At 45.6% G+C, this 24517-nt stretch overlaps 1 protein-coding gene across 4 annotated transcripts in view; it reads left to right on the top strand.

Moving 5' to 3' along the window:
- Nucleotides 1-1454: 1454 nt before the first annotated feature.
- The window catches only part of NBAS (NBAS subunit of NRZ tethering complex), a 243145-nt gene continuing 220082 nt past the window's right edge, over nt 1455-24517 (top strand). For all 4 annotated transcript variants that reach the window (XM_045844418.1, XM_045844421.1, XM_045844420.1 and 1 more), the window contains exons 1-9: nt 1455-1604; nt 3812-3866; nt 5818-5854; nt 6603-6680; nt 7026-7073; nt 8982-9025; nt 19037-19170; nt 21009-21142; nt 22556-22654. In XM_045844418.1, the coding sequence (XP_045700374.1) occupies nt 1488-1604; nt 3812-3866; nt 5818-5854; nt 6603-6680; nt 7026-7073; nt 8982-9025; nt 19037-19170; nt 21009-21142; nt 22556-22654 (746 nt within the window). In that variant the 5' untranslated portion in view covers nt 1455-1487. The remainder of the gene's footprint in view (nt 1605-3811; nt 3867-5817; nt 5855-6602; nt 6681-7025; nt 7074-8981; nt 9026-19036; nt 19171-21008; nt 21143-22555; nt 22655-24517) is intronic.

A 24517-nucleotide genomic window follows, 5' to 3' on the forward strand; every position in this document is an offset into this window, starting at 1 on the left:
AGAGTAAAGTGTTTGTGTGAGTAGTAAAGAAGACCCACGGGGAAGAAACACACAGTAGAGAAGAGTGGACCCCATGCTGTATTATCTGAATGTATGAGAGTAGACAGAGCACTCTGCTCTGGAAGAGCCTACATTTTGGTGAATGGGGACAGACAATGAACGAATATAATGAACAAATTAAAGAGTGTTTGGGGTGATGCCAGGTGCTAGGGAGAAAAATACAGAAGGTGTGGGGGAGCTGGGGAGCTGGGGAGCTGGAGAGCTGGCGGCCAGGGAAGGTCCTTGCACACTTACAAAGCAGTCAGGGTAGGCTTCAGAGAGAAGGTGACATTTGAACAAAGACTTGGAGGTGAGGAAGAGGAACCAGACCAACATCGGGTAGAAGGCTTTCCAAGCGGGGGAACAACCCACACAAGGTCCCTGAAGGGGATGTGTGTCTGGTGAGTTCAGAAACAGCAGGGCCGGCGTGGCTACAGGTGGTGCGGGTGGTGGAGAGCGGGGCACCGAGGGCGTGCCGAGAGGTCTCTAACTTGGAGAGAAAAAGGAAGCCCTGGGCTCCCAGTGGAGGCTTCTCATTGCATCACTGCCTAGTGCACCTTGATGGACGTCGTGCGTATGATAACCCCTGCAAGAATGCTTCAGTTTTTGTTTCTTTTGAAGGTGACTCGGCACTAATCCTTGGTGCGCTGTCCTGGGTATTCATTCGCATTACAATAGGCCCTGTTTACAGCACAAGGCTTTCTACCCAGGGGCACTTGTGGCTTGAATGAATGAACAAAGGAGTGAACGGAGCGGGCCGGCATTTCAGCCCCCTCCCTGCGGGTCCTCCCCGAACGTCTCCATTTCGCCGCCTCCACGCCCGGTCTCAGCCTGGGCTTTAGTCCGCCGCCTGCTCTTTCAACCGTACATTTCTGCCTTCGTCTTCGTACGCCCCACTTGCCGCTCTTGAAGGCTCTGCCCAGACCTTCATTTAATTCCAGCTCTGCCTACTGGTGAAGACCCACCAGGACAAGCTGCACCCGCTCCGGGAAGCCCCTCGAGACCCTCTGGCTTTCGTTGCTTTTCCTGAGACTCCGTACTTCCCCTGATACCTTTCATCAGCTTCGTCTGTCGGGGCGCATCGCTCCTTGCACACTGTTTGCACTCTTTCTCTGTGTGTTGGGCAAAGAATACACAGACGAATGCTGGCATCTCAGGGAGATACTTTTACTATTTTTACTTCGTAGAAGCTGGCTGGATAAGAGGTTCAGATTTGGCTGGTGTCACGCAGATTAATAAGCAAGGAGCTCAGTGGTACCCAGTCCTACATCGGACAAGCAATAGTCATCGTCTCTCCTGCTCCTGAAAGGGTTAACCTAACATTTCCTTTCCACTCCACTCAACCCCACCCCCTTCCCCGAGAATTTAAAGCGGCCGCGGCCGAGGAAGCGTGTCCACCGCGGGATGCCGTAGGGCCCCTCCTCCCGCGGCTCCGGGGCCGGGCGACAATGGAGGCTTCCGAGTCCGCGCGGGCTGTGATGCCGGGCACCGCGGAGGACGAGGAGGAGACGATCCTCTACGACTTGTTGGTCAACACCGAGTGGCCCCCGGAGACAGAAGTACAGGTGAACCCGGCCCCTCTAGAGCTGTGGCCCGCTTGGCGCAGGTGCTGCCCGGGCAGAGCCACGTAGGAAGAGCCACGTAGGGGAGTGGAGCAGGGCTCCCGGGCTCATCAGCTTGTCCCGTTGTCCTAGCAACGGCACGGGGGCCGGCTGGGGTCTGGGTCCCCTAAGCCGGGCTCCTGAGATTCTTTCCTGGCTCCGAATGCGGTGTCGCGGGTCGGAACCTCGGGCTCTGGTTCTGTCTCACTGGCGGTCCTTGGAGGGGAGCTGCCGCGAGGGACTCCAGGGTCCTGGTATTTGCCTCTCGGGGGTCCGGTCCCGCGGGCTGGCAGGTCTGATTCTCAGCTGTAGTGGGAGTTTTCCAGCACCCAGAGTCTTAACACCTTCTGGCGGGCTGCCCAGGAGCGTGGCATCAAACCTTTCCTCCTGCTTGGAGCGGAACCGTGCCAGTTCTAGTGTATTTCAATACGTAAGCACTTAATACGTGTATGTGTGTGTCCGTCCGTGTCCCAGAGACTGTGCCCGGCTCTGGGCGCACAGAGGTGAAAAACTTCCGTGGTGCGTGCACTCCAGAGGGGAGGCGATCCAGTGAGCATTTCTCCGTTGAGCAAAATGCCTTAGTTGGGTTCTCTGCTAAAGAAGGGGTCGTAGGCCTTGGTAACCTGGAATGGAACTTGGGGTTATCAGTTGAACCCTGGAGAGGACCTCCCAGGCACGGGGTGAAGAGTAAGAGTCCACATTTATCCAGCAGGTATTTAGTGAGCACCTAACATGTGCCAGTCACTGGTTTAGGCTCGGATGATGCAGCCAGATCGAGAACGACTTTTATCAAAGGTCATGGTGTCCAGCTCATATACATTCTCTTTTACAAAATCTTTTTAAAGTGGTTCTTTACTGGAGAAACTGTTCCTTCTCTTGCTCATTCTCCTACAAAATTTGTCGTTTTCCTTTAACCTCCTTCCCAATGCTGTTTCTGCTTGTCTTGAATAATGTATTTTGTAGGCTGACAGAGATCTGTATATATTATTGTTTTTTTCAGGTATTTATTTAGTTTCTGTTTGTTTTTAACAGTGTGAATATTTTGTAGGTTATGCACAGGAAGCAGTTGCTGCTGCTATTGGTTGGATAAGGATAAGTTTCCACTCTTTAGTCCTCACTGATTAATTATAATAGTGTTTCAGGATGCTTCATGTTATAAATTGATTTAAAAAATAAGCACAGTATCAACTTACATTGAAACCTCATGGCACTTTTTTTCTTGTTCTATTGATTTCAACTGTCAGACAACAGGCTCTTGGAGGGCAGCTATACCTGACTTCTTTCTTTCTTTATATTTTTATCGGATTCATTTTATATCCCTTCCCAGGACCAAATTGTGCCTTCTGTGAAGTGGATGGTCATTTCATGTTTGTTGAGATAACTATTTTGGGCTTTTCAGCCATATTTGTCTGCATTTACTCTATGTCCATTGTTCCTTTTTTTAACAGCACATTAGTGCATCTTATTCAGTATTTGTAGTGCCTAGAATTGTTTAGCCCACACAGTGTTTAGTCTGTGCTCAACTCTTTTTTTTTAAAGCGTTTTTTTTTTAATTTATTTTTAGAGAGGGAAGGGAGGGAGAAAGAGAGAGAGAGAGAAACATGAATGTGCAGTTGCTGGGGGTCATGGCCTGCAACCCAGACATGTACCCTGACTGGGAATCAAACTGCGACACTTTGGTTTGCAGCTCGCGCTCATGTGCTCAACTCTTTAGTATAGAAATTATATGTCAGTGTGTGCCTTAGTAGCATTTTCTCTGTGGATATACAATATTCAATAAATTTGCCTCCAGACATGAGATTATTGATCTGTATGACCCCCCCTTCTTGCAAGCAAAACTTGTTTTAGGTCTCTGGATCCCCCAGCTGAACTGAATTGGTTTCTAGGGCGGTCTTTGCCCTTGACTTCTCTCGTCTTTGGACCAAGGTTTTGATATGAAATAGTTTCCAGCCTGAATCCTTCCTGTCCCGTGCAGAATTCACCCTCACACACGTGTACTCCCACCACTCCCAGGCCTGCTTCTCCTTGTTTCTGTCCACAAATAGTTTTTAAAGACTGCCCATTTGTACCCAGCGCTCTGAGCATTCACAAAAGAAGTAGAACTTTTGCATATTGTGTAAGGATTGCTAGAAAATTCTTAAATGTAAGGTGTTTTTTTTTAATATTTGCAGCCTAGAGGCAACCGTAAACATGGTGCATCCTTCATCATCACAAAAGCAATTAGAGGTAAGTATAACTTATTTATTTTTCTGTGTGTAAGTATATAGTTAGCAGAAAATTTCCCCCCATTTCTCTCATTACTGTGCTGTTTTAGCAATCTTAGGGATTTTAAAATATGTTTTTTAGACTTATAGTGTAGCAGCCGATGAAAGTGAAGGGCATACATGTTACTCGCATTTAATTTTATACATGTATATATTTTCATGATATGCGGTATGTATATATACACAGGTGTGTGTGTACATACACACTTTTAATGCACTGTAGAGCAAGTGTATGTCCCGAGTTAACCATTATGGATGTGTTCAAAGAAATGAAGAAAACCAAATCCAGTGTGAGTGTCAGACAGTACGGACCTTGAGGATGAAAAGCCAGCCCTGGCCAGTGTGGCTCAGTTGGTTGGATCGTTGTCCCATAACCAAGAGGTTGTGGGTCCAGTTCGCGGTCAGGATACATACCTAGGTTGTAGGTTTAATCCCTGGTCTGGGCGTGTGCGGGAGGCAGCCTATTGATGCTTCTCTTTCTCTTCCTTCCTCTTTCTCTAAAAACAGTGAAAAAATGCCCTCTGGTGAGAGTAAAAAAATAGTGACAGGTTGTTTTAAGGGGTTAACATGATGTTTCAGGTATATCTGGTCAGAGTTATTCAAATTACAAATTGATTAACCAGGGCATTCATTTAACTTCTGGCAGACTTTGCATTTGAGCTCCCAGAGCGGAGGAAGTCTGGAGCAGGAGGCACATTGAGCTTGTGCGGGGAGGGCTTTACTGTATTCATTGTTAGAAACCGTTACCGGCCAGTGAGGTGGGTGCTGTTAGGACTTTATGTGTCAGGTGAGAAACTTGCCCAAGGTCATGCATTTGGAATCCCACTGAATGGCTTCCTGGTTCTAACGCCTTACCATGTTATACTGGTGAGTGTTACTTCTAAAGACAAGATTCAGTTGCAAAGGAGGTGAATACTCCAGATGACCCATATTTTTTAAAAAGATTTTATTTATTTATTTTTAGAGAGGGAATGGCGGGAGAAAGAGAAGGAAACACCATTGTGTGGTTGCCTCCTGCATGCCCCCCTACCAGGGAGCTGGCCTGTAGCCCAGACTTTGCCCTGACTGGGAATTGAACCGGCGACCCTTTGGTTTGCAGGCCGGCACTCAGTCCACTGAGCCACCACCAGCCAGGGCACCTGTGTTCTCTTATCATCTGGCAAAGATAAAATAATTTCCTCTTCTGATGCAAAAAGCATTAGCACATTCAGTTTTCGTTATCATAAGTGCTTTGAAATTTACAAAATGTATACAAGTAATAAAGTTTATTATAGAGAATTTAGAGAATACAGATAACCACTAAGTAGAGTGAGTATTAAATTATCCCTCCTTTTGCCACCCAGGGGTAATCTTTGTCCTTCAGACGTTTTCCCAGTGATACATACTTAGTGTATACACATGTTCACACACATACATATTTTAAATGAGGTCACATGAAACATTATTTGTCAGTAGTGTGTTAGAGATTATGTTTTTTGTGGACTTCCCCATTTTTGGATATTATTATTATTATTTAAAGCTTTCCTATAAAGTATAAAATGTTGTCTTAATTTTTTATAAAAGTACTTTGGTTTTAAGGGTGATTATTATAACTTTTATACTCTACTGTTTTATTAAAGCCTTTTGGCAAAATTTAATAAATCATGTTGACTTTTTATATTATTAGGAAATACTTCAAAATTTAGAGTACACCAGCTTGGAACTTACCATAAACGAATACACAATCTTGTCAAAGTTACAGCGTATATCAGATTTTATCTATTCTCTTACTTTAAGATTTGTACTCGCGTTTGTTGTGTAACAACTGAGTCTGCAGTGTGTTTTAGATTTTCACCATCAAGAGATCTAATCTGAAAAATGATCCCTCAAGAACAGCTGATTGATATTTGGCTCTGCTATTCCTTTCATTACAGACCACTTACTATTTTTGCGCCAATACATCTGGTACAGGTGAGTCGCCAGTTGCACAGAGAAACAGTGTGAACATCAAGCACAAACAGTACTGCCTGTTCATGGTTTAAGTTTTCAGAACTGAACTGCGATACAGATGCTGACACTCAGCTGAGCCCAGTTCATGAAACAGACGTTTCCAGCGTTGGGCATGCGTTGATAGGGCGTCTCAGTAGACAGACCCAGGGTAACTTTTGTTCCCGGGGTCCTTACCAGAATAGTTCATGATAGCTTCTGTTTTCACCGATGAGCATTCTCAGCCTTATCTTCACTGTCCACATGATGGGTCTGCAGCTTGCAAAGCTTTTAAGAAACTTTTGTTTTATCGTTACCTCCCTCTTGTGGTCCGTATTCAGCTGCTGTGTATCAGAGGAAGTTCCTTGGGTTTTGGTTCTTGGGTACTTCTGAATTCTTTTGAGTATCATGCATGTTTTCAGGCACAGTGCTAATTTTGAGCCCTAAAAGGAACAAAAAACTGATTATTCTGACAGAGGAAATAATTCAGCTTTTAGATATGTGTGTAGGAATTGTTTTATGGAATTACCACAGATAGCTTTTTCCGTGAGGACATCTAATCTTAAAAGCTCCAGAGATAATATAGTTACATAAAAGAGACCTTTGGCTCTTTAGGACTAGCTCCAGTGTTTTCTGCTTTTACTGTGTGTGTGTGTGTGTGTGTGTGTGTGTGTGTGTGTGTGTGTGGTTTTCATGATTACACTTTAAGTGAGCTGATGTGTTGTGGTTTCAGCCCTGCACCCTTTTTGCTGCCTGAGGGACTGGTTCGCTTGGTTAACAAACAGACAAACTGGCATTTGGTCCTTGCAAGGTAAGGGTGTATGAAATCCATATCATGTTTCTCTACCTGGATTAGCACTTACATTTCATTATGGGATTAGGTTTGGGGTCCTATGGCTTAAAATCTTGGTATTTATTGCCTATAAATTCCCCTGGACACATATGGTTACTATTGTTTAAGCGTGTTAATTCAAGCTATATTTGAATCATTCTGTGTGCTTTTGTACCAAATGCTCACCTGATGGTAAGGCCCAAAGATGGATGATGAAAGAATGGGAAAGAAATGATTTTACCTTCTGAAAATCCTTCCAGCTGTGGGGAAGACTGCTACAAGTGTTCACACAGATTTTTCTTTCTCCTGTCTCCCCTGTGGCAGCAATGGAAAACTGTTGGCCGCTGTTCAAGATCAGTGTGTGGAGATCAGGTAACTGTTAATATTTGTATTAAAAATTTACTTTGACAAGCACTGTATTTGATTTATGGCAACTAAGAGTTTTAAAGGGGGCCCATCTAAAGGGATTTACTGCTAACTCACATAATTTGCTGAGGTGTCAAACAGCAATTTTGCCAATTAAAGGATGAAGGGTACTTTCTTAGAGGAGGATGTGTGTCTTTCCACTTTCTCAGATCATTCTCCTGTCTCTTGAAGAATTTCACTTTCTCAGTAGATGACACATATTTTCCAGAAGTCTGGAAATCCTCTTGTTTGACTGTGTGCTGTGAAATCTGCTGAGCAGATGCCCAGGGAGGCACGGAAAAGTAGGGGCCCTTCTGTCCTGTCGGCGTGAAGCTGTGGATGGACCATGGGTCTGCAGGAGATCAAGGCTACGCATTACTTGGGCCCAGTGATATTCCCTGTCCTCTTGAGACATTCAGTGGCATTGCATACACATCTAAGAAGACTTCTCTTAGCTGGGCTTTCCATGCGTTTTATTTTTATTTAATGCATCAGTTATGGAAGAGATAAAACAACAGCGACTCGCTCAGGAAAACAAGTTCATTCTTTGGGAAATGAATGAACAGCAGACAAAACGTATGGCCTCTCTAAAAGTGGGGATGGCTCCTCTGCCCGGGCAAGGTGTAACTCCTAGTTCTCAGAAAACGAGCAATGGGGCAGAAATTTCAGGATGCCTGGACAGACACCAAAGGTTTTTTTGCTACTTCATTCTTCTTGAATAACAACAGACAGTATTAATGAGAATTCAATTGTGACCACACTGATTTTAGCTTCCGGTTGTGAAATTTCCTTCTTTTCCCGTTTATCCAAATAGAATTGGACCCCTCATCTTGTTGGGGAGTGGTCCAAGGGTTTGCCCCCACTGCAGTGTAGACTTCCGACAGGGAGGCTCTGTGATCCCTCCTAAAACCATCGGGATAAAAATCACTGGCAATAATGAAAGCCTCTCAACACTACATCACTTACTTTGGCTTGGCTGTCTAGGCAGGTTCCTGTTTCTTAGCAGCATCGTGTAGCATCCCGTTGGTACAGGATTTGAACTTCTGTTATCCGCAGGAAGGGGCTGGCATTTCCTCTCCCATTTGCCGCAGTGACGTGAAATGCGTCTCTCTGGGAGTTGTGCTCATGGTGTGACCGCTTGTCTGTTTGAGTTAAATGTGTTGGGAGTGACGCTGGTCAATAAAGTCGTGTGGGTTTCAGGTGTGCACTTCTGTGACACGTCTTCTGTATATTGCACTGGGTGCCCACCACCCAAGGCCCGATTTTTCCCCATCGCCATGTGTTTGACCCCTTTTAGCTTTCACTGCGCCCCGGCCCGTTCCCTCTGGCGGCAGCCATACCGTTGTCTGTGTCTGTGAGTTTTTGTCTGTCTGTCTGTTGTATTTGTTCATTTTTTACTTTCACTTTCATATCGCACACATGTGCGAACTCCTGTGATTCTTGGCTTTTTCTGTCTCACTTATTGTGCCTAGCGTAGTCTTCTCGAGGACCTTGCAATCTGTGTTGTTGCAAATAGCTGTGTTTCATCCATTCTTGCGGCTGCGTAGTGTTCCATTGTCTTCCATTGGCACACCGCGTCTTCCTACCCAGTCGCCCTTTGCAGGGCGCTCTGGTTGTTTCCGTGTTCACACTCACCGGTGCTTGTGCCGCTTGGTTCCCGGGGTAGCTGCCTTTCTGATGAAAAAGAACGGTAGGAAGGGAATACTGTCGCTAGCGAATGGGCCTTCTCTGAGGCGTAGAACCACCTGTGCGCGAGGAGGGGGGGACGCAGTGCTGCGCAGAGAAGCCCTCCCGTCTGCTGTGTCTGGCTGCACAGCAGTGTCCACGGTGCCGTTACAGCAAAACTGCCCTCTGACTTGTGTGCCTGTGTTGCAGGTCTGCGAAAGATGATTTTACGTCTGTTATTGGGAAATGTCAAGGTAAGAGTTTCCAGAGCATCTAAAAATTGAAAATTTCAAATCTCTAGTCGTTTATAGTGTCTCTCAAAAGTCAGAATAAATATTAAATATGTATTTATTGACAAGGATTATTAAAACTGCTTGCTACAATAATTTTCACAAATCTTAACTGATTTCTCTTACTGCCTTACTTTTGCTTTAGGATGTGCATTTTGGAGGAATTTGAAATTAAAACTTTTTAAAAAGTCTAAGCCAGATTTGTGATAAAGTATTTGCAAGTGTCGGTATTTTATTTTGAATTCCATGAAGAAGTAAATATTTTTGGTATAAGTCAGGAGTTGGTCAGATAGCGACTAGTAGAAAACAAATCTGGGATTTTATTATTCTCTGATGCTGTCAGCAAGAATTTGCTGAGCGTTTTGTATGATGTATGAATGATTGCCTGGCACTAGGGGTGTCATTGCGAGCAGAAAGGCCTGGTCCCTGACCTCACGCAGACACTCAGATACATTGTCACAGACTTTAGCCATCCATCTGCTGGGGGAAAAGCACAGGGCTGGGTGTTGGTCCCTCAACAGGAGCGTGAGTTGACTGTTGAGAAAAGTGACTTCGGAAAGCAGCCTTAAGAATGAGCGGAGGTAGGAGCGGCTGGGGAGTGATTCCGTCCTCAGCAGCGTTTTCCTTACGGGACCTGCAGTCCTGTCTGCCTGGCCCTGTGTCCGTTGAGCAGGGCAGGAGTCGCAGGAACCATGATGACAACAACCCTGGCCGTCATGAGGACAGACGTCCGTGGTGTCCTTTCCATGTGCCAGGCCTGTGTTTTCTCATTCAGTTGGAAGAACGTGGTATGCAGGTTCATCTTACAGCAGCATGAGGATAAAATAAAAGTTCGACAGTAAAAGCGAGCCCGGAGAAGGGAGGCCTCGACCGTTTTGGAACCTGCGAGAGGCTGAAACACAGGGCACTTCCTGAGCTCCCGCGGGACCGAGTGCTGGTCCTCAGGCTCCTCGTCGGGTGCACCGTCCGTCCGTGGCCCGGGCCGGTTCCCCCTGGCTGTTCTTGTTGGCAGCCATGCAGATGCATTGAGAAGACTGAGAGTCAAATGCTTTAAAAATGTTTTCAGTTCTCATATGAATGGTGATTTTTTAAAAAAGATTTTATTTATTTGTTTATTTTTAGAGAGGGAAGGGAGGGAGAAAGAGAGAGAGACAGAAACATCAATGTGCGGTTGCTGGGGGTTATGGCCTGCAACCCAGGCATATGTCCTGACTGGGGATCGAACCTGCGACACTTTGGTTTGCAGCCCGCGCTCAATCCACTGGGCTACGCCAGCCAGGGCTTGAATGGTAATTTTTTAGTGCCTGCATCAGTATTCCTAAACAATTCCACGTATACCAGTGGATAAGGTAGTAATAGAGTTCTTTGGGAGTTACCTTAACTCATAGTATGTACAAGGTAGGGCAGAAGTAGGTTTACAGTGGTGAGTACGTGAAACAGTTTATTCTTGTGTTATTATTATTAACTATTGTATTATTTTCCCACGACCAACTGCATGCCTATTTTTGCCCCACTCTGTGTTGTCACTTAAAAGCAGATGTAAAACTTGTTACATGTTTATGTAAAAGCTTATCGCCCCTTGTTGTTATCTGTTTCTTCTGCTCTGTCCCCTGGATGGTCAGTGGTGCCCTTACCTGTATCTAGCCGGAAGTATAGACCTTTTTTTTGCTTCTTTGTCCTTCTCTCCATTCCCTCTTTCTCCCACACATGTTCACTGAGCTGCCAGTACTTGCCAGGCACTGTCCCAGGCGCTGTGTGTGTCTGCGGTGAGGGGGCAGAGGTAGGCTACCTAGGTTTAAGATTTGTGGCCGCTCAGGGCAGAGAGAGATAGGCAGGTCATCGCAGGCCTGCTGGTGACACAGCAGAGAAGCGTCCCCTGTACCTCCAAGTCCTGGCAGTCTGATCCAGTGGCTCTTGCCTCCCGCGTCTGCACACAGCCCTCACAGCCCTGCTTCGGGCTGTGAATGTGTTTTGCCTGCTTTCTCGTGGCTGTCTCCTGGCACGGGTTAATGCTGTGTGCTCTTCACTGATCCACACTTCGTGCACTGCTTGCCGAATTCGTCATTGTTCAAAGGGAATTCTACCAGGTTCCCTTCGAATCTGGCTCCCCTGTCATCTGGATATGTAACCTGGGACGAGTTACGCTTCCTCTCTGAGTCTCCATTATCTGCAATATGAGTCTAATTTTATAGATTGGGTCGTGGAAAAGTTATATGTGCTAATATATATAAAGCTCTTAGCATAATGTCTGACACTCTCTCAGTACTTAGGAAACATTAGCTGTTACTACTGCTACTTCCTACTGCTGTTATTCTGCTAAAACCTGTCAGTTGTTTGCCATTGACTGTAGAGCACAGATTCAATTTCCTGAGTCAGGACACAAGACCTTCCACAGTCTCTCTGTCCTGTAAGGCCCCCCTGCCACATGTTCTGTGTTCTGGTAGGAATCAGCCTGCAGTTTTCCAACCCCGCTGTGTGTTACGTGCCTTCCCACGGAGAGTTCTTTTGCCCAGAAGCACCCACCTTTATACTCAGTGAATTAGTTGTGCATAACGAATTCCAGCATCAGCTTCTCTGGAATCCTTCCCTCCCCGCCCTCTCGCCACCGTCTTTCTTCATGTTTCCTTAGGACTTGGTTTGGTCCTGTGTCGTCATCTGCTTTTGCTTTTCTCATTGTTGACTTGCCGGTCCGATTCCCAGTTAAGTTGTAACCCTTTGCATGCTGGGCTCCTGTTTACTCAAAGTTTTTTATTTCCTTATTTTTTATTGCTAGTGCGTAGCACGGTGCCCGACTCCCACTAGGCACACCATTTTTGGCATAGAAGTTTTGACCCTATCACGTGGGTATTGGCACTTGGGAACTATTAAAATGATTTTTTGTGAGCTAGTGTATGAATAAAGTATATGTTTATTATATAATACATTCATAGTATGCATAATAAATTTGTGGATAATTGTCATGATACTTATAGTTTTTATTCCTGATGTACACAGATATTTGTACATACCATTAATGGAACAGTAGGGCAAATAAGTCCATTTTGCTTGGTATCCTTCAAAAATAATAGAGGGGGAATAGCAAATTTTCAAAGTTTGGGACGCTAGCACTTTCTGAATTTACTTTCTATAGTTTCTTTACCAGTGCTTATTAAAGCAGACCAGGCCTTTCTGGAATAATGTGCAAGGTTCACAAGTTCCCGGAAGAATACCTGGAGGGTGGTATTCAATTGCCTTTTTCCCAACACTGCTCTCTGGGTGGGGGAGGGCTGGGGGGTGGGGTGGGGCTCCTGTGGGCTTCTGGGAAGCGGTCTGAGCTGCGGGCCGTCTGCTCGGGGACGGTTTAGCTGTGGTGTCAGATACCTGCTCTCAGCCTGTGAGCAAACGGACAGATAGGCAAGTTAACATAAAAACGGAAAGCTCCATCCTTCTGCATTTCACACAAATTATAGTATTTGTTAGCGTTTAGTGTGCGCAGTCCATGTGGCAGCGTGGAGGAGATGATAGTGCTTGAAGAGCTGGTGTTTTATTCGGTTGGCTTCTGAGTGTGTGAATTTATGACTTGAATGCTGCATTAATGGCTTCCTTCCATTTCATGTAATGTGAGGTAATGATCATTCGCTTATTATCCGACCCATCTTGAGGGGAATGACTCTCGTATGCCAAATGCTGTTCCATGTGGATGCCCGGAAACACGCAGCTAACTGTCGTTAATGCATCTGCGAAGCTGTGCGTTGCGGAGTCTGCAGCCCGAAATAGGGGCTCTGTGGTTCCACTTTGGTGTCTCTCAATTATTGTGTTATAAAATGGAGGCCATTTGAACGCGTTTTAAATGTGGATTGCAGCTTGTTTTGCTTCTGTTTGCTAGGCCATAAAGAGTGATTCAGTCTTCTCTTTCTACATTGAAGAGTGACCTCAAACCAGAAGATGGAATTAGACTTTTTTTTTAAAGCTGCACTGTGTTAATCGAGAGATTGTCCTCGTATTCCTGATGGCGAGGTGCTGTGGCCCCAAGCTTTCTTGTGCTGAGCCGCAGCTTGCTTGCTGTGGGTGGCTGAGGTCCCGTGAGCCCTCCTCCGGTCCGGGGGCCTCTGGCAGCCCAGGCTCAGACGGGGCCCCTCCAGTTTCCAGCCACCTCGTCAGTTCACTGTTCGGCGTCTTACAGACGTGATTTTCTGTGTGTGTCTTGACATGAAAAAGGTTGTGAAGCATAGACGAGTTGAAGCGCCCAGATTTTGAAATGAAACGTTTTGTTATAGAACTGTGATTCAGGAGCCTCAAGTTATATGATAACTATTTCTCCCTTTTTGTATTTTTTTTTGAGAAAATTTTTTCCTGTTGAAAAAAATAATACACATTCTCAGGAAAGAATTTAGAATTAATGTCTTTCTGGTTTGGTATTTTAGTAGTGCTGGGCTCATAATATAAGTTGGCAATGTTCCTTCCTTTTCTGCTTTAGCAACAGTTTGTGTAGAATTGGAATTATTTATTTCTTAAATGTTTGCTAGGATTTACCAGTGAAATTTAAAGTTTTCTTTGTGAGTACAGTTTTAATTGCTGATTAAAATTTTAAAGTAGATATAAAACTATTTAAAATTCCATTTTCCCCTTGTTTCATTTTTCATGGAATTTTCCTCTAAATTGTGGAATATATTGACTTAAAATTATTTATAATATTTCCTTATCCTTTCACTGTCTGTCAGATAGTGAAACTTGCACCGCACGACCCATGGACAGGGGCTAAGAGGGGAATTGCTGGAGGGAAGGGGGTCTCAGATAGAGGGGGCAGAGGTGGAAAAATTGGGACAAGTCTAACAGCATAATCAATAAAATAGACTTAAAATAATTCCACATGTGAGTGAAGTCACTTGGTACTTGTCCTTTGCTGATCACTTAGCCTAATGCTCTCCAGATCCATCCATGCTGTCATAAAAGGTGAGATCTCTTCCCTTTTTATGGCTGCATAGTACTCCATTGTGTAAACACACCACAGCTTAAGGCTCCTTTTCTGCCTCGCTCACTGTTATCTGGAATGCTGCCTTGCAAATCCGTTTGTTTTAGGTTTAATTAAACTTATTGGGGTGACATTGGTTAATAACATTATGTAATTCCAGGCACACAATTCTGTAATACTTCATTTGTGTATTGTTGTGGGCTCTCCCTCCAGAGTCTGGTCTCCTTGAGGTCACCCTGTATTTGACTGCCTTTACCTCCTCCATCCTCCCTCCGCCCTTTTCCCCTCTGGTGACCACCACTCTGTTGTCTGTGTCATCAGATTCTAGTGTCGCTTGGCAGCTCCAGACTCCGGTCTTGTGTCCTCAGGCCCCTGAGCCTTTCTCGTCCTGTGTGAGGTGCTCTGTGCGCCCCGTGGTCCAGGGGCTGTCCCTGGCAGAAGCAGGGCTCATCCTCCTGCCGGTGGTCGCAGACTTCCCGGCCCGTCCTGCAACACTCGAAAAACCACTCTTCGACACATTTTTCTTCTGTGGTAGGAGTCCCAGTCTGAAAGTAGTTCCTCTGTTTTATTTTAAATTACAAGTATCTGTAACACGTTGAAGTGGTACAGAAGTAGAAAAAGTGAAGGGAAGGTGATTTTTTTCAGTGGGCATTCTCCTCTGTTGTAAGAGTGGGAGCCACATTTTGTGTGTTCCCCTCTTGATGGACATTCAGGCTGTGTGTGGAGGCTCTGGGGCTGGCTCTGGGGCTGCCTCTGGGTCTTACCCACCGTTGTCCTCTCCCGTCTCCGACTGAGCTGGCGACCACCTCCGGTCGTCTGGGGCCGTGGTTTTCCGAGTGTGATAGCTGTGCCGTAGCACCTTCCTGGAAGTGGTACCTGTTCGCACCCCCATGACAAAGGTGTAATGGAGGCCATTTCTCTTCTCCCTTGTCAGCACCATGTGTTACCTGTCGTTAACACAGCCATCAGGTTCTCAGGTGGAGGCCAGGGCATCTCTGCTTCACTCTGCGTGCCTTTAGTTATCAGTACAGCGTATGGTGTGTCTGTTTTTATTTTTATTTTTTATTTTTTTGTGAATTGTTAGGTCATATCCTTTGCCCATATTCCTCTTAGAATACTTGACTTTTCTTATTGGTCTGTGGTACTTCTACATAGCATGAATGTTAACCTTGGTCATATATCCAATAAATTCGTGTTTTAAATTTGTTATGGTATCTCTTTTGGTTTGCTTTTTTTTTTTTTTTGTAATTGCATTTTTCTTTATAACTTCAGGGTTTCTTGTCACGCTTAGTTCATTTCTTCTAGGATTATAAAAATTTTCTCATGTCCCCTACTGATACCATTATTTTAGTCATTTAAATATTTAGCCTCTCTGCTTGTCTGCCTAGCCCCACTAGTTTACTCTTGCTCACAGGCTTTTGAGTTTGACGTCAAAGAATCTTTTTAAAAAAGATTCCACATGTAAGTGAAATCATGCGGTATTGGTCTTTCTGTGTCTGACTTTGTTCACGTAGCATCGTACCCGCTGCAAACAAAAGGAACAGACTCCCAGCCAGGACAGACTGCTGGCTGCCCGAGGGGAAGGGGGTTAGCAGGTACCAACTTGTAGTTACCAAATAAGTCACGGGAGGTGATGGGCACCGCAGGGAGTTACTAGCACATAACAATTCCGTACGATGACTGGACTTACCGTGGTGATCACTTCACAAGGTGTGTAAGTGTCGAATCACCGTGTCGTACGTCTGAAACTTATTGAACGTGTGTCAGCTCTAATTTAAAAAATTTAGAAAAGTCAAAGAATGTGAGAGATTGTTCACCAAACCTTTTGTTTTGCAAAAGAGGAAACTGCGCCTTGGTTGTCCTCCACGGTCACACCGAGCCGCGTCATTTCTCGGCAGCGCTGAGAATGGAGCCCACGCAGAGCTCCTCACGTGTCAGCCCTGGACAGGGTCCACGTCACGCCTGGGGAGTGAGCGCTGGGCCGCAGGGCCGCTGTAGCGCCCCAGCACCCGTCACGGACCGGCGTCCCGGGCACCGGTGATCCCGTTACGAACTGAAGGGGGCACAGGGTCTGGCACCTTGGAGTCTATTCTTTACCGAATAAGGAAGGCAATCAAAAGTGAGCAGACACGTGTGGAATTATTACTTGGCGTGAGAACTGTGAAGGAAGTGAAATCGTGGGAATGGAGGAGGATAACGGGCTTGGAGGCTGCCAGACAGGGGGTCCAAGGCTGCCCCCTGTGGACGGACATGGTATTTCAGTCGAGCCCTGGAAGATGACGGGGGGGGTGGGGGGTGGGGGGGGTGGGGGGGGGGGGGGGGGGGGGGGGGGTGGGGGGGGTGGGGGGGGTGGGGGGGGTGGGCCCAGCGGCTTCAGGGAGAGCATTCCAGGAGAAGAAAGACTGACGAGCCAGACGGCCAGGCAGGTCGGGCGGGGGAAGGGCTGCAGCCCGTGTAGGGTGTGAGCAGGTGTGAGCAGGTGTGAGTTTCACCAGGAAGGTGGTGGTTGTCAAATGCTGGCCGACTTCGCCCCAGCCCTCTGAGTACTTTTCAGACAACTTCACGGACGCCTGCTTTGTAAACACCTGTACTGTTCATTTCTCTCCAAAACTACATAGGCAGCTGGAAAAATCCAGCGATAAGTCTTTAGTTCCCAGACACGTATAATTTGTTAGGTAAACTCTTACCTTGTGATGGAAAGGTATCTTTATCCGGGTCAAAACGCGTGCTGCATTTTTTGGAGCTCCTGGTTATGAGTAGGAGTCACAGTAAGAACAGATCCCCTTCAGGTGGAACTTGTTTCAGAACAGGTAACAGAATGTGGTGCATAAATCCACTTGTCCCAGCAAAGGGAAAGGAGAGGCGGAGTCTGTCTTCGCAGTCGCAAGGTGACATGGGGGGAGCGAGGCCGAGTTGCTCTAGCACGTGACTGCACTCAGGGCGTCACACTGCCCTCCGGTGGTGGTTCCGGAGCTGGCGTTTTCGGGCGGGTCTTCTGTTCTTGGGTCCTGTGTCATGTTGTGCCTACGTTCGCTCCCAAGTTCGATTTTTTTAAAAACTATCTGAAGTCAAAACCCATTTTATTAACATTAAAAGAAATTCCTTTTCTGGAGCATGTGCTGTATTTTCTCAGGCTTTAATAAAATCCACTGGACTCTCCTGTGTGGGAGAGCCTGTTGGATTTTTTTTGCAGGCTTTTCCCCTGTTGATAAACAGTCGAAATGAAGAAACTCATTGATGTCTGGTGTACTTTCTCTGTATACAGAACACAGATTACCGAGGAAGGAGGGAAATCTGAATTCTACAGTGTTCCTTTCAGCCGGGGAGTAGACTTCAGTTCTGTAATTCACTTTCAGGTGTTTGCTACTCCTCAAGCCCTCCCTGTCACCTTACCTTGCTGACACAGATTTTTTCCGAGAGGCTTGGACTTGACCCATGAGTGAGACATGAATCGCTTTGTTCTTCAGGTCCCAGGATGGCAATATTGAATAAGACATTGCCTTTGATTTCGGGGAGATCAGAAACTTGTGGGCACATAGTTATGGAAACCATAAAATAGGACGTGGTAAATGCTGTGGAAGATTGTTGTGTGTCATTTTTGGGGTCCTGAGAGGAGTGCAGTCAGTTTCCGAACAGTGTCAAGGAAGGAGGTACCAGTTTGTCCCCACAGGCCGTAACCAACAACCCTCTGAATAACACTGGAGATGAGCATCCTAGGTGCAGGCAGCAGTGTGTGCGGAAGACAGGCTCAAGGATGCCCGGTTTGCTCATTTGGCAGGTAGTTGTGTTACTGGTGGGTCATTGGATGCGTGGGGAAGAAGGGGGCGGGAGGTGGGGCTGCAAAGCCGTGATGGGCCTGGTTAGAGGACCCTCTCAGATGGCAGTGGGGGAGTTTGGACTCGACTGTCAGATATGGAGAACAAACAGGGATCTTGGAGCAGCAGAAGGGTGTGATCTGTTCACCTTTCTGTTTGTGAAGGATGTCTTTGGATGGCACTGAGGAGGGCGCAGAGGGGAAGAGGCTGGAGGTGGGAAGGAAGACGGGGGGGGGGGGTGCAGAGAGTCTGAGCAGGAGACGGCGAAGTCTGAACTGGGTGTTAGCAGAGCCACCCAGAGAAGGCGGTACATCGCGGATATGTTTCTGAGGCAATCCTCAGCCTGAACCCCAGCCCTGCACTGGCTGTGTGGGAAGGCAGGGCGCTTAGGTTCTAGGCTCCGGTGTGCCCCCGGAGTCCCTGATCACGTGGCGTTCTCGGTGGGAAAGGTAAAGGGATCACGCTGCTGCCGCCGTCCCTTCAGTCCTGGAGTTCTGGCTAGGGGAGGCGGGGCAAACGAAATAGCAAAACCTCAGGCAGGCCTAACACAATGTAGAGTTTTCAGTCCCTCTTTCTTTTGCTTCTGATGGCTTTTCTCTCTGCTGTTGTGCTGAAAAATTCGAATGAGAAAAAATGCAGGTGTTAGATTACGAAGGTTATCAAGATTTTGCACTTGTGTGATTGACTGAGAACAGTAGTTCACTCGCCTGCAAAATATATATTTATATATGTGTGTGTATATATCTCCAATAGTGTCAGCGTAATCCTGCTTTGTGTTTCCTTGACATCTGTATTTGATGTATTTAAAAGCTCTCCGCTGAAATTTTTATTTTTTGCTTTTAGAGGAACTGCACTCATTGGATTGGAATTATTTTCTGCTCATTCTCTCTCTATGCTTTTGATCTTTTAACTCCACACATATCTGAGGTACATTACACCTGAACCTTTACCAGTCAGCCTAGGGCATGCGCAGCATTCAACAGATCGCTGGCGTCAGCGGGCTTTGCTTCTCGAGTACGTGGGCAGAGCTGGCTGTGGTTTGCATTCCCGCTCTTATTTTGAGTGTCAAGGAAACGGGGCTCCTGGGAACTGCTCCTTTCCGTTTAATGGACGCACGGAGGTCCTTAGGGGATGGTGACCTCAGTTGCAGTGACTGTAAGTGTTAGCCAGGCTTATATTGTTAAAAGCACTCTTTTCCTTTCGTTCTAGTTCCCAAAGACCCGAAACCCCAGTGGAGACGTGTGGCGTGGAGTTACGACTGCACCCTGCTGGCCTACGCAGGAAGCTCGGGCACCGTGCGGGTGTTCGATCTCATGGGGAGTGAACTCTTCGTTATTGCCCCGGTATGCACATGCCTTACACCCACAATGTATTTTCTGAATGCTTTCTTTGTGTAGGTACTTGAGTGGATGAATGTGAAGAGAGGGGAAATAGAAATATAAATCTGAATAACAAATTGTGAGCTTAAGATGCCTAGAATTGAGTTAGATGTCTATGCATGGACTAATTTATTCTTTGTATTTTGTAATGCAGTGTCCAGACGCAATCCACCCTTATGAAAATGTGGTAGTAAGTAGGTGCTAGAAAGAGGTACCGAAAGCTGTTACAAACTTGCAGTGAGGGAAGCAAAGTCAGTGGGCCATCTAACTCAAGAGAAGAGTTAGAATTTGTTACCCTAAAAGGGGTAGAAGTTGAAAGGGAGAGTGGAGAAAAAAATTCATGGTAGCGATGACTTGTATATTTGCATAGTGCTTCACACTTTATTAATGACTTCGATATGCTGCATTCTTACTTAATATTCACAACAGTCCTTTGAGTAGATTGGGCAGATATTATCCCCATTTTACGGTTTAGAAAACTGAAATTGGGGGAGACTTTCTCCATGGCAGTCGAGTTAACAAGTGTCTCTTTTGAGAATCCGGTGCTTTACCTTTGCATCCTTCTGCCTCCAGAGAACAAGGTGCCGGGCCAGGTGGAACCGTGGATCTAACTCCGGCTGCGTCTTAGAAGCCCCTGAGCTTCATAAAGAAAAGGAAAAGAAAATTCCCTGACTGCTCAGGCTCCACCCACAGAACCGCTCACTTAATTGATCTAAGTGGGCTCGGGGCATTAATACTGTTTGCGAGTTGTTGAGCTGATTCTAATGAGAAGCTAGGGATGAGAACCAACGGTCTGGAGAGTGACTTCTGTTCAGAAATAATGAGTGAAGAACTTGAAAAAGTGCAGTGGGCTCAGATTACAGAAGTCCTGGGGAACCAGACTGGGAAGTGTGGATTGCTGTTTTCTAGACTAGACTGTCTGATAGGAATGTAATAAGAACTATATATATGATTACATGTAATTTCGAGTTTTCTAGTGGCAGTAAGAAGAGCTATAAGAAACAGCTGAAATTTAATATATTTTATTTAATCCAATAAATTCTAAGTATCATTTCAACATTTAATCAGTATGAAAGTTATAATGAAATATTTTCTTTGGTACAGATTTCTCTGAAATTTGGTGTGTATTTTTATATTTATAGCATATCTTAATTCGGATTAGCCATGCACCAGGTGTTCAGCAGCCACAGGGGGTGTGGTATTTTATTGCGTAGTTCAGGGTAGTGAAGAACTTCCTTTTGTGTGCTCCCCGAGGCACACATGCCTTCATAGTCTTAGCAATACATCCTTGGTACTTGGTTGTTGGGAAGAGGTTGGTACTGGTGAGTGTTTTTAAATGTCCTTTCCTTTACACTTGCTAATGAAGCAAATGGAAGGTAATTGGAGACTTCTTTAAAAAAAATTTTTTTTTAGCTTCCATTACTGCTGGAAGTAGACATCAGCATTTGAAGGGTTATATATGAATTCTGTATCTTAGAATCCTCTGAGGCTGAATGGGGGCATTACTATATAGATACATACTTTTCGCTATGGAAGTCCAATGAACATTACATCACTTATCTAGGCACATAACTCATTCAGAGAGGCAGCTGTGGTTCCAGCCTGTGGTTGGGAGGCTGGTTCAGACTTGGGTGTCTACTTGTGGGCACCCCGATTGGCCTGGTTCTTCAGGATGCAGATCAGTTCTGGGGCTGTCTTATACGGAGTGCCCCTGGTAAGACCGGTGTCTCGGGCATCTTCCACGTACACATCCGTCAACGTCTGTGTGTCCTTGCAGTCACCTCCTTCCCCCTCTTCTGCAGGTGTCCAGTTTGGCAGGGGATTTGAGCTGCGCCATTGCCGGGCTGATATTTCTAGAATACAAAGCAAGTGCGCAGTGGTCTGCAGAACTCCTAGTCATCAATTACCGAGGAGAACTTAGAAGTTACCTTGTCAGGTAAAGATAAAACACTTTATTTGGGAAGACAACCTTGACAAAATAATGTTTATTTCTCTGGCGTAGTGTCAGTTTTCTTTTCGTTTTTGTTTTTTCAGCATTTCATTATGAAAAATTGCAAAAACAATAGGAAGTACGAAAGAATTGTATAACGAGAAGTCATATACCTCAACTTAAGTTCTGTTAGCATTTTTACTAAACTTTGTGTCCCATTTCTGTCCTCCCTCCATCCAGCCATTAATTCATCTTATTTTTTAATGGATTTCAGAGTCAGTACGTAAATACTTCAGAGTGCCTGTCATTAATTAAAGTTCAATATTGGCCTGCAGTTTTCTTTCGGGACAAAATGTGCAAACAACAAAACACAGACCCTATGTGCACCAGCTAGCGAGTTATGACAAGAGCGTGCACTTGCTCAGTTCCAACTCTCACCAAGACGCAGAACATGACCGCCACGCTGCGGGGTTCCCTTGCGCTGCTTTCCGGCAAAGCTCTGTCCACGCTCATTCCCAGGGCAAAAACTGTTCATGCTTTTCCTATCATAGATTAGTTTTGCCTGTTCCATTCATTCCCATTAACGGACTCAGACTTCTAAGTCTTCATTCAGCATCTTCTGAGATCCATCGTATTTTGAGGTGTATCAGCAGCGTATTCCTTTTCCTGCCGATTAGTATTACAGCCTATGAATGTCTCACGTGCCTTCGCTCGGGCTGCTCTAACTCAGTACCGGGAACTGTGTGGCTCGTCAGCAACAGCAGCTCCTTTCTCACAGCCGAGGAGGCTGGAAGTCCGAGTTCAGGGCGCCAGCACGTTTGGTTCTGGCGAGAACATTGCTGTGGCTCGCGGACCACTGATGTCTCCTTGGAGCTCTCTGGCCTCTTCTTACTAGGGCACAAATCCCATTCAGGAGGGCCCCGTCCTTGTGACCGAGTTACCTGCAAACACCAGTGCATCCGTATTAGAGTTGTAGCCTATGAACTCCAGGAAGGATAAAAACACTCAGTCCTTGGTGGGGAGTCACAGATATTCAGGATGTAACGTTTGTGATTTGTTGGTGCATTCTTCTACTGATGGACTTCTGAGTTTCCAGTTTGGGGCTGTCGCAGATAAAACTGCTATGACCAGTCTTGTGCAACTCTTTGTGGATGTACATTTTCATTTCTATTGGCTCAGTATCTTTGAGTGAAGTTGCTGAGTTATAGGGTAGATGTAGTGTATTTTTATAAGAAGCGACCAGACCTTTATCTAAAGTTTTTATGTCATTCACGTTCCCACTGTAACATATCACAGTCGTGGTGGCTTTACATCCTCCGTAGTGTTTAGTGCTTCCTTTTAATTTAATCACAGCGGGTGTCCCGTGGCCTCTCACCGTGGTGTAATGGTACACGTTTCTTTTTTACCTCCTTCCCTCAGCGGCGGGACCCACCAGAGCTACCAGGAGAGCCACTGTTTCAGCTTCAGCGGTCATTACCCCCGTGGGGTCAGCACGGCCGTGTACCACCCTGGTCACCGGTAAGCAACACCGCTCTCCTGGGGGAGGAGCCTTGGTGGGTGTGGCAATCACCGCGCAGTTTTAGCCAGAAGGCGTTGTTGGTTCTGATTCTCATTTTGGCGTCTTCGCTTTTTCCTCTTGTGCACAGTTACCGTAAAAAGCTGTAATATTGCTGTAGTCACATTCCTGCTCGTCGGTGTGGCTCACTGGGCTCCGAGCCAGTGGGGCACTGGGAGCGTTCACTGAGGAGCTTGAACACCTCCTGCCCATCACTGCTGAAGCACCCTTGGGTAGATGGCCCCGCCCACAGCACCGACTCCGCCCTTCCTCCTGGCAGGCAGGGCTGCGTGGACTGTGCGCCTTGCCTGTCTCCAACCCATGCTGGTCTTCTTCACACACGCCACTTCGCTCTGTTTGCCGCGTCGGCTGAGGGGCCCTGAAGCTTTGGGCATTTTCTGCTTTTAGTGATTGCTTCCCTTTCACTTTGTTATTTGAGAATCAAATTTATGCATGTTTTAATAAGTTAGCTGAGCTAACCTTTTTGGTTCTCTAAATGGGAAGAATATCAAATTGTGAGTTGGGCAAACTTAGTTGAGTTCTGAATTTTGAGACTTACTCTGTGTCTGCTTGCAGGCCCTTCTGTCTCTCAGTGTACTGACGACTTTCTGAGTGACATGTATGCTTTTTAATCATCGGTCTTGCCTGTGTTTTGTTGGCAATTGTATTCTTAGGAAGTTTTTATACTACAAAAGAACACACCCCATCCCCACCCTCACCCCCACACTGAAGTCCCCTTTGTCCTCTTCCCTGTCCTGTCCTCCCGTCCCCCTGGAGATGACCTCTGTACTGGATTCTGTGTATCATTTTGTTGCTGCTTTATAGTTTTACCAGGTATTCATGTTTAGTTTTGCTGTTTGACTTGATATAAATGAAATCACAGAGAAGAAATACATGTCTTGCTTTCAGATTTGCTTTTTGAGGCATATTTCTCTAGTTCATTCATCTTAAACTATGATTAGTTTATTTCATTTTATGAATATATTGCAGCATATTATTCCTTCTCCTGTAGATGAAAGTTTGGTTTGTTTCCAGTTTTTTTATGTTGTTATAACAATAGTACTGTGGCAGAATTTATCATGCATTTCTTGACACGTATGTGCAAGAGTATTTGTTGAGAAGTATAACTAGGAGTGGAATTGTTGCCTTTCAGGTAAGTACATCTGAAACTTTATAAGGAATGCAAGTGTTTTCCAGAATGTTTTTTCCAGTTTACTGTTTCATCAGCAGTGTATGACAGTTTCTGTTGCTTCATATTTTTATTATTTATTTATTTTTAAGATTTTATTTATTTATTTTTAGAGAGGGAAGGGAGGGAAATAGAGAGAGAGAGAGAGAGAAACATCAATGTGCGGTTGCTGGGGGTCATGGCCTGCAACCCAGGCATGTACCCTGACTGGGAATCGAACCTGCGACGCTGCTTCATATTTTTATTAGCACTCTTGATGATATCATACTTTTAAATGCTTACTGATCTTTAGGTGTAAACAATATCTCATTGTGGTTTTCATTCACATTTCCTCCATTACTGATGACGGACCCATCACCTAAGGAGGGTGAGCAACTTCTCACGTTATTGGCCGTGCGCATTTCCTCTTCCGTAAAAGACGTTTTAATATGATTTCTTTTTATTGGATGTTTGGTTGCCCCATAGTGTAAAGCTCTTTTTAGTAAATCATATACACTAGGTGTTCTGTAAGTCTTATCTTGAAGAAGTCTTTCTTGGGGCTTTCTGACCTGCTTCAGTTTGGATTTGAAGCAGCCGCGTAGCGGAAAGTTCACCATCATCCTAAGGGTTGCTTTTACTTTTCTCCTTTGTGAAGTCA

The sequence above is a fragment of the Phyllostomus hastatus genome, unplaced genomic scaffold (genome assembly GCF_019186645.2).
Source record: "Phyllostomus hastatus isolate PE091 unplaced genomic scaffold, TTU_PhHast_1.1 phas_contig_402, whole genome shotgun sequence".
NCBI lineage: Eukaryota > Metazoa > Chordata > Mammalia > Chiroptera > Phyllostomidae > Phyllostomus > Phyllostomus hastatus.